Source organism: Podarcis muralis, chromosome 9, assembly GCF_964188315.1.
Source record: "Podarcis muralis chromosome 9, rPodMur119.hap1.1, whole genome shotgun sequence".
Classification (NCBI taxonomy): Eukaryota; Metazoa; Chordata; class Lepidosauria; order Squamata; family Lacertidae; genus Podarcis; species Podarcis muralis.
Window position 1 is genome coordinate 77,616,248 of NC_135663.1, and position 10,610 is coordinate 77,626,857.

Sequence of the window (10,610 nt, forward strand, 5' to 3'; positions counted from 1 at the left end):
CTTTTTCTTCTCTCACTGTTGGGGGAAGAAAGCTTGACAAGCCTTCTCAAGGCAGCCATTAAAATGTGCTTCAGGTGGCTCAGGAGAGAATCCAGGGATATGAGGTGTAATTATGTTTCTTCTGCAACCATGTCATCTGTCTCATTCCTACTCCTGGACCAGATGCTGCAGCAAGAGGTCCTGAGCCAGGTCCCTTTCTGCTCCCTATTCCAGCAAGTACTGATTGATTGATTGATTGATTGATTGATTTAAAATATATGGCAGCGGTGAAAAAGGCAAATTCCATTAGGAAAAGGGTCATAAATATAGGTGCCAATAAAATAAATATATACAGGGCAACCACATTTGGATTACTTTGCTCACCACTTCTCAAGAATGATATTATAGAGCTGAAAGAGGTGCAGAAAAGAACAACCAGAATGAGCAGGATATTTTAAAAGTTTTTCACCTCACTGCAAACATACTAGAGGACCATCCCTACTGGCCAACCCCAACCCCCAGCTTCTAACTCATCTACCAGTTGTTAAACATTACTTTGGAAACATCCTATGTGTTTTTCTTGTGGCTGGAAATCTTCCTTGAGCAAGAGGTCCCGATTATGCAGAAGAACCCGTGTGCTTACAAGTCCTCTCTTTCTAAAGCTGCACAGGAGGCACGTGAGGAACGGAGCTCTCTTCAGATGTGTGAAGTGGGGAAATATTCTGGGGAATTTTATCAAAAAACACTTTGAGCTTTCTTTGAAGTGTTTCAATTTGAGAAAATGGTCTAAAACTGCTTTGAGTTTGCTTTGAATTTCACTTGCCTCAGACAAGTCACAATTCTCCTCTGTACAGCCAACCCGTCATGATAGTCTTACAATAGCCTTATGGGATTATTGCAAAGATTGCTGAGATTCGTGTGGTGTGCTAGTCCAAACCATTAAAGAGTGCCATTCAAATTCTAATTCCTGAATTATTCCCTCTCTTCTCTTTCAGATACTTGGCATGGCTTTTTCCATGACTCTCTTTCAGCAGATTCACAGGACTGGTAAAAAATACGATGCCTAAGAAACATTACATTGTTAACTGCGTCAGGACTTCTCTCTTGGCACCACGGGTGCAGGAGGAAGAAAAACAACGCCGAAAAAGAAAATCAAGCTATACCTGCTTGGGACCTCCATCCTACCATCCATCACGTGACTAAGCACAATGTATTACTGGACTTCCTTTTTGTTTCTGTTCATTTACCATTTTTGCCAAAGAAGAAAGGAAATTTACTGAGAGCAAATCAGCTTTCTGCACTACTTTGTAGACCCACTGTTTATACTGCTCTCTAACATTATTTAAGGAACAACCTTTACACTGCTATCTGTATTAGACCATTGAGGATAACCCGACTGGTGTGTGTTTAACTTCTAGGAAAAAATCGTTTCCATCTCATGGGTCACAAGCAGCTTTTGCCGAACATAATACTGGGAGACTTGAAAAAGCCACGCAAATGGAGATCCTGTGAATTTGAGCTGCTTGGGGTGTAGGGTTTTTGTTTTTGAAGGGGAATATCTTATTATTATCTTACTGTGTATACTAGAATTTAGTACCCTGGTTTATACATTTTTACCGTTTCTCTCCTTTTTCTTATGCTTTTTTTCCCAGAGTTCTACTGTGCAGTCTTTGATGGATGCCATTTTTAGTGTTTGCAATTTATATCCAGAAAGATAGGTGCAGCTGGAGCTAAATGACTCACAGCCATTGTGTTACTCTCAGCTCAGCCCTGATGTCATGATGGGGCCTGGGTCACATATCACTTTTTAAGATACATGCCTAAGATTTTTTTAAACGTACATCTGATGTGAGAATGAAGCAAAGCACATTCGTGAGAGAGTCAGAACAGGCTGTGATCCCTTCAGGCCAATACTTTTGATAATTCTGTTAGTATGCATTTAAAAATAACACACCAGGGTTTTCATCTGTGAGACAGAAAGGGAGTATGACCTATGATTCTCCATAACAAGAAACGTCAGACCTTAAAAGAGCAGCTCCCAAACTTTGTGTGAAGGTAACTGCTACTATACCACAATATGTAAAGGTTCCGATGAGCTCCCGTTACCTAACCAGAGGCAGCCCACTATACTTCTGAATGATTCCCTGGTTTTGCTTTTCCTCCTTTCATTCAGACACCATATGGGGCACAGTTGCTGCAAGGCATGTGGCTGGATTATTTGCTCACTCCCAGTCACAGAGAAAACAGCAGAATTACCTGCTGGTTAAGAGAGATGCGGAAGGGGCTCCTCTGAAGGGGGTGAATTTTAACACATTCAGGCTTTTTGTGGTTTAAGAATGAACTTTTTCCAGAAAAATTGTGCTTCCGCTATCAGAGTTTGGGGAATTGTGTATTATTAAACCAGTACACTTTTAATGGAGATTGTCAGCCCTCTCCATCCTTCTAAGCCCTGGAGCCCTGTGAGTTGACAGGTAAGCGCTGAGGTCCAGCCTAGGTTATTTTTTTACAAAACCTTCAGCAAGGCCTGAAAAATCTCAAGCATAAAAACAGAACCTATGCATTGTTCTGAATCCTAATGCACCTTGTGAGTGTAGTAGTAAATTTTGACAGGCTCATCATTACAGTCCCCAGGCATAATCCCAGGGAGAATTCGAAAATGCAGACAGTGTTTTGGTCCATTTTACCCAAGTTATATGTTTCCAGACAGTGAACTGCATTGCATCGGTTCAACTGGTAAAATATATTGAGCTTTAACAGTCAGCTGATATGCAACCTTTTAATTAGAAATGTAGACAATCTTGCAAATCAGTGTTAACGGTTTGAACTGCTGTTGTGAAGTAGAAACTGATCGAAAGAAATGAAAGAAATATCTAAGCGCTACCATTTTTCTCATTCTCCAATTCTTTCAATGCAGAACTGTCATAAACTTACTTGAAATCCACGTGCTCACCACGCAGATGACATCCTTGGCAAGTCGTGGAGATTTTAAAAGAGTGATGAATTTTGGAAAATGAAAATTTACATTGCCCCTGCTATTTAAAAGCCCTCTTACGTTGGGTAGCATAATATATTTTTTATTTCTATTAATGACAGTTCCTCCCATAGTTCTGAAACATTCACACAGGAGTTTTTGCTTCACATCTTACAACTTAGAAATGGACCTCCATGTTAAAAATAAACTGTGGGGGGGGCCCTTTACAAAGTGCCTGCCTTATCAAGCTAATCAAGTAATAAAGATCTTCCAGGACTGTGCCATTTAGGCTGCGGATGGGGAGGAGATGGCATGCTCAAATAATCCCTCTTCTAAAATAACCAAAACTAATCATTCATACACATAAAATAGAATATTAGAAATGAAGCCTTTGTCTTGATATATAGACTGTCCAGGCAAACACGCAACCCCCTGTCTGCTGCCCTAAGTCATGGAAATTATTTGCCGCTTAACTGTATATATGGGTCCTAAAGTGATCTGCATGAGAACACAAATTTAAATGGTGCACAAATGGTGCACAAATTTAAAGTCCCAAGCTGGGCTGTTCATTCTAATTCCATGTGTTTTGTGAAGCTTGAAATAAGGATAGCACCATCTTGCCCTGCAAGGATCGTAATTGTTAGTTTTTCTGAGAAACAGTTTCATAATATTTGCAATTATTCCAAACTTTGCATTTCAACAAAGGAGATGAAGGGGATGAGAAGCAAGTAAAGTGTGTGGCAGATCCAAATAGAAATGACTGCAAGGGGATGAATTTGGTGTTTTGCTCAATATTTTTACTAGGGATAGCTTTTGTTCATTTCAAATGCGTATGTGTGTCTTTGCACACAAGACGGCTGCTCTGCCTTCCATTTTCAAAGGTTGTTCAGAATTGCATTGCACATTGCACACTTTTTGGTCAACATTCCTGCATGTCCTTGAACATACACCTCTGTCTGTTGCTGTTTCTTGCAGTAGTGCCCTCTCTTTGATCTTAGTTTCACAAGGGGATTTCTGTTTATTTTGCTGCTCCATAAAAAGAAGATGTGAATGGAAAAGAAAGCTGAACCACTTTGGTTGACTTGCTTGTAGTGTCGCTTCAGTTAGGTGTTGTCCTTTCAACTGTGCTTATTGGCCCCAAAGTAGCTGTGTAGCTCCCTTATTTCTGACATTCGCCAGAACTGACAACATTCTCTTATACTCACCCAGTCCAGAAGTGGATTGGACTAACCATCAGAGGGTACAGCTACAGGGTACAAGAACACTCACTATGAAAGCAATCACCACTCATATCAGGGGGTATGTATGGAGTATGCAGGGTATGTATGTACTCATATCAGGGGGTATTTATGAAGCATATGCAGAGTCACATGCTTCCTTTCTGGCTTGGTTACTGCAATCCAGGTTGGGGAACCTCCAGGCCAGTCTTGGCCCAACAATGCTATTTTCTCCAAAGCACACACTCCTGTCAATCACCTGGCATCACTTGTGATGTCAACTGATGAGCAGGAGGGCACAGTTCAAGTCTGGCAGGACATAATGTAGGAGGATGTAACCTTCACTCATCAGCTGATGAGTGGGGGTTAAATTATGCTCCGTTTAGTTACAGGTACCTTACAGGGGAAGGAAGAAATAAAGGTCTTCCCAAACTCTGTGGCTGGATTGGTACTTCTCTGGTGAGCACCAGCCACAGGGCTGGCAAAGTGCTAATTTCTGCTCTCCATGTGGGGGGAGATAACAGACGGAAGCCTGCTGGGAATAGGTGTGCACAGCGAAACTGAGCAACATTAAAACCATCCAATGTTCGTTGCGCACAGCCAGGGAGAAGCTCTTAAGTGCAGGCTTTGAGAAGCTTGTATGATCCACACATTTCAAAGCACTGTCAGGTGCTTGGGAACACCATGCAAGGGATTTTGAAAAGTGAGTGAGACAACCTGCCTGTCAATCATGAAATGTCATGTTAACATCATGTGATTGAAAGGTAGGCTGCCCAATCTGTGGAATTTTCCTTGGGCAGCCAGGCCTGATAATGAGCTGACCCACGGAATCAAAAAGGTCCCCACTCTTCAAATTCTAAAAGTTTGGCACAGACTTACAGGTTGCTTACCAAGGAAGTAAAGGGAGTGTCCTGCTGTCTCCTCCTGCAGTGAGTGCTTTTGGCTTCTGTTCTGTCCACACTTGCTGCTCCCCGCTCCTTTTTTGCTTTCTCGTTTCTGCTGTCTCTGCCCCTGTATCGAGGCTCTTAATGTGTACAGTTATGCTGTGTGTACAGCAGCCTCAGAATGGTAAGCATTTATAGTGCATTTCCATACCGTCAGGACTTACTGGTTCTCAGATAAAGGTGTAAGTCCTTGCAGTGATGCTTTGCTGATGCTCTACTAGCCATATTGGGAAATATTTTTTCATTCATATTTACTTTTTAAGACCTGAGATATTCAGATGAGGTTGCAAGAAGATGGCTTACTTTTAAATTGGGGAAAATGGGACCACATGTATTAATAGTTATGTCTGATTTGTTCTGAGTTGGGATTTATGAATGGACAGGTGCCCAAAGTTGTGTGTGTATGTGTGAATGAGTGCTTTTAAAAGTCGTTTCCATTATTAAATATTACGCCACATCTCTACCTCTTTCTCATTTTTACCATAGATTTCCCCTCATCCAGTTAAGTTAAACTATTCCCATTCTCTCCCAAACCTCACATTCTTATGTCAATTAAGCAGGCATTAGAATAAAAAGAAAGAAAACAAAACAAGAGGTGAAAAATCCAGCTTTGTATTCTCTGCAGCCCCAAGGAGTGCATCACTCCTCCATTTCATTTGCTGAGGCTTGACTTCAGAGATGTAGATCAGTATGTCACTTACCAGTGGCTCAATTACATGTTGCCATTGGCTGGGGCGGGGGGGGGGGACTAAATTGGCACTTGTCTGCAGGACGAATGCTTCAAGTCTAAGACAAATGCTTCGTAGTGTAAGATTAAACCGTTGTCATCTTACAACTCTCTTCCTGTATCCAAGATAGAACTAGATCTGCCAAGGAACATGAAGCTTCTGCTAAAAAGGGCAAGTCCCCCTTCTTTCTCATTCACAACGTAGTCATGGAGCTGTAGAACACAACTATGCTTGCTGTTCCATCACGTTCCATGTATGATACAAAGGTCGGAAGTGGGGAGTCTGCTCTCCACACCTCTGCCCTCCACGTGATTTAGATAGCTGCACAATGAGGGTCCCTGGAGGGAGGTCCCACTCTTCCCTCATGACATGATTCTGGTCACCTGAGAGATTCAGCTCTGTTATAATGTTATAATGCTCTGCTATAATGCATTTTCCTTCTCCCATTCCAAATCACTGGCATTGTCTGTATGGGATGGAATGTGCAATGTGATCACAGTGTGATATGTTTCATTACTAAACTGTACAGGGGTCACTTGAGTTCTATGATGGAAGTAAGGGGATATAAACGTAAGAAAATAAATAAAGAGATGTTGCTGGGGCAGAAGGGAGAACTTAAGTTTTACTGGGTTGGGCAGAAAGTTCCGTGTTCTTCATTCTAGCTAATTCTGTCTTCAGTTCTGTCTTTAAGTTCGTCTTCATTTATCCCCTGATATGGCATTCGTACTCATGAGTTTGTGAATACCTTTCTCTAGAATGTTAGAGGAATTAATTAACACAACTGTTATCCTTGAACAAGCTCTTGCTACCTCACAGAAAAGCAAGCAGCAATATGAATTGAAAATCCTTTCAAAGTTACACAGTGGTATCTGTTGAATGTTAATCTCTGGTGATTTTTTTTTTCAGGCTTTCCATTAAAAAAACGATAAAAATGTTAACTATAAGGCAGAAAAAGCCTAATTCACTGATAACCAACAGCAGCTCCACATGTTGTGCATTGGTACACTTAGGTTTCTTCAGCAAATATGTAAACGTGTTAACAACAGATATCTATACTTAAACACCTGTCTCTGTATATCTGAATTGTGAAGCACCTCTGTACCCTGTTCCTAATGGATAATCTGATTATCTGATTGCAATCCCTGGATTATGTCTTTGTCTCTGACGGTGCAGTAGGACACCCTGCTAATTTTCACTGAGGTGGCTAAAGCTGAATCAGAGCTGTTCCATTTCAGGCAGCATATGGCTCACACAGTCCCACCATATATAGAAATTAGGTGCCAGGGAAAAGGATTCTAGACTACCCTTCTCCCTGGCATGCTAATGTTTTCCATGTACGAAGAAACCATGAATGCACAGTGGTATAGCCCAGATACTACTTTACCTCCTCACTAACAACAAGGCCTAGGATCAGGTAGCTGGCCATTTTGCCTTCTTTTAAACCTTATTTTTTGTAGAGTGCTCACTTACATTTTATGAATGCATAGCACATAGATATTTCCTGTAGTCTTTTAAGCATTATCCAGACCATGCTGGCTGCCGAGAATGAAACAAACCATGGATAGCACCATGCTTCAAAGCTGGTGTTGGGCACTCTGGAGCCTTGGGCTCACCGGAGTCCCCTGTGCTCATGCCCTGGGGGAGGAACAAGATGACTCAATTGGCATGTGGGAGGTGTATGTGAGTCCCCCATGGCAGGTAGTGATGCCAATGGGGGGCCGGGACAAAAGGAAAACAGCTCCACTTAGCATGGGAGTGGATGGAATTGTACCCCACATAGGGCAGGGCAGATTGCTGCATAGACAACACAAAAGCAATACTGTTCTTAAGTTAAGAAAACCAGTTATTTTGAGGGAAATCATTGGATTATACTCTTAATGAATACTAATTGTCCTGTAACTGTTGGGCAAAAGGGATGCTGACTGACTTTATTTTAAAACTACGTTTTTGGTGGGTGGGTATGCATCTGGGGGATGGGTATGCATTTCCTCAAAAAGAAAACAACTGTTGCTTTGATTATTTAACTACACACTTTTAGCATGTTTTTAAATAAAATTTCATATTGAGCAAAAAACATTTTAAGCATATACAACTGTTGATTTGCATTTATATTAAAGGTTGAAGCAAAGCTTCTCGTTTTGTGCATTTTTAATAACCATGTTCAGAGTTTTATATGTGTTTTCCCTTGCCTTTTATACATATATAAATTTGTGACACTCCTCAGCTACTGCAAAGAGTTTGTGGTTCTGGCTGTGGCTTATGTGTGGCTAACAGGAAGCAGTTATGTATCTGGCATAAGGACTTGCCCTGTGGTTGGTCTAACTTGGGCCACACATACCCAAAAGGGCTGGGCACCACTGTTTGGGCAATTTTGCCTTTCTGATACATGTATCATATTGTTATGGTGAAGGAACAGAGCTACTAAAAGCTACTGCTTTTAGAGGTCTATGCATATGAATGTGTCTAATTCTACTGAGAATTCTTTTGAGTACACTTGAAGGACACAATGACAAATATGGACAGCCTGAGAGATTGGCATTTACAGTATTTATCTATTTCATAAAATGTATATGCCACTTGACTTCAGGGGGGGGAAACCAAAACGGTTTACAAAAAGATTTTTTTTTTTTTTTTAATTTTATGAAGAAAGTTACAACCATAGTTTAAACCATACAGAAAGTTCAGGCAATAGAAAAGACTAAAACAAATCAGAACTCATACAAACTTCCTAAACACCTGAATAAAGGTAAAGGTAAAGGTACCCCTGCCCGTACGGGCCAGTCTTGACAGACTCTGGGGTTGTGCGCCCATCTCACTCTAGAGGCCGGGGGCCAGCGCTGTCCGGAGACACTTCCGGGTCACGTGGCCAGCGTGACATCGCTGCTCTGGCGAGCCAGAGCCGCACACGGAAACGCCGTTTACCTTCCCGCCAGTAAGCGGTCCCTATTTATCTACTTGCACTTTGATGTGCTTTCGAACTGCTAGGTTGGCAGGCGCTGGGACCGAGCAGCGGGAGCGCACCCCGCCGCGGGGATTCAAACCGCCGACCTTTCGATCGGCAAGCCCTAGGCGCTGAGGCTTTTACCCACAGCGCCACCCGTGCCCCTTCAAACACCTGAATAGGCTTGTCTAAATAGCAGTGTATTTAGCAGGCACTGAAAAGAATACAGGGAAGGTGCCTGCCTGGCGTCAATAGGCAGGGAGTTCCAAAGTGTTGGTGCTGCCACATAAAAAGATCTAGTCATTACAGATAGTGTGGGTATTATGGGGCACCTGTAAAAATGCCAGTTCTGATGATTGAAGCAGTCGAATGGGCATCAGGAAACCTATGAAAAGGTGGGACTTGGGGGGGGGCCTCAAAAAGCTATTGGAATCCCAGTATTCCAACAGGGACCCACATGAGAAGCAAACAAAGACAATTTTCAAAATAGATTGTTTGAAAAACAAATGTTTTCAAACTTTTAAATGCAAGACCATAAGGGCCCTTGCAACCTTTCGGGATATCTAAGTATTCAGTGTAAGCAGAAAGAAAAGAAAAGAAAAGAAAAGAAAAGAAAAGAAAAGAAAAGAAAAGGGAAAAGGAAAAGGAAAAGGAAAGGAAAAAGGAAAGGAGAAAGGAGAAAGGAAAAAGGAAAGGAGAAAGGAAAAAGGAAAGGGAAAAGGAAAAGGAAAGGGAAAAGGAAAGGGAAAAGGAAAAGGAAAAGGAAAAGGAAAGGATTTTATTTTTAATACCCTGCCCAGCATGGCTGGACTTTCCCAGCTATGCTGGGCGGCTTCCAGCACATATAAAAACATAATAAAAAAACAAACATTAAAAAACTTCCTGATGCAAGGCTGCCTTCAGATGTCTTCTAAAAGTTGTGCTGTTCTTTATCTCCTTGACATCTGATGGGAAGGTGTTCCACAGGAAGGGTGCCACTACCTAGAAGGCCCTCTGCCTGGTTCTTAATTCGATTAAAAACTGAATATGAAGTGATGGGAAATTTGGCTCTTTCTGTGTGTCCTTGTGCTTTTTGAAGTTGATATGTTACTCTTTCAGCTACAGCAATGGTCCAAAGCCTACCATACCATGAGTCCAAGGAAAGTATCTTCTAATGTGAGCCTTTAGTGCACTATTTCTAGGTATGCTGTTACCAAAACAAGAAATCCTGAGTCTTTGAATGTGACATCTTCGTTAACACCTTCAAATAATTTCAATATGGCTAAGATTAGCAACATAAAAGGCTGGTCTGTGATATGAAGCCAATGCTATTCTAGGCTGCATCAACAGAAGTCTAGTGTCCAGATCAAGGGAAGTAATAGTTGCACTCTATTCTGCCTTGGTCAGACCACACCTGGAATACTGCATCCAGTTTTGGGTGCCACAATTTGAAAAGGACGTTGACAAGCTGGAATGTGTGCAGCGGAGAGTCTAGAAACAAAGCCTGATGAGGAATGGTTGAAGGAGTCAGGTATGTATGAAGATTTCGTGTAACAGAAGGTGTTGAAGTGCTGCACATTGTTGTTAATGAATTTTTGTAAAGTACATCCAGAGTTGTTTAAAGGTAAAGGTAAAGGTACCCCTGCCCGTATGGGCCAGTCTTGCCAGACTCTAGGGTTGTGCGCCCATCTCACTCAAGAGGCCGGGGGCCAGCGCTGTCCGGAGACACTTCCTGGTCACGTGGCCAGCGTGACATCGCTGCTCTGGCGAGCCAGAGCCGCACACGGAAACGCCATTTACCTTCCCGCTGGTAAGCGGTCCCTATTTATCTACTTGCACCCGGGGGTGCTT

The 10,610-nt window shown here is 42.1% G+C and overlaps 1 protein-coding gene across 4 annotated transcripts in view; it reads left to right on the top strand.

Annotated features, from left to right (window-relative positions):
* Positions 1-7,967, top strand: part of TSPAN9 (tetraspanin 9) — a 140,223-nt gene extending 132,256 nt beyond the window's left edge. For all 4 annotated transcript variants that reach the window (XM_028742973.2, XM_028742974.2, XM_028742971.2 and 1 more), the window contains one exon: positions 975-7,967. In XM_028742973.2, the coding sequence (XP_028598806.2) occupies positions 975-1,046 (72 nt within the window). In that variant the 3' untranslated portion in view covers positions 1,047-7,967. The remainder of the gene's footprint in view (positions 1-974) is intronic.
* The last annotated feature ends 2,643 nt before the right edge of the window (positions 7,968-10,610 follow it).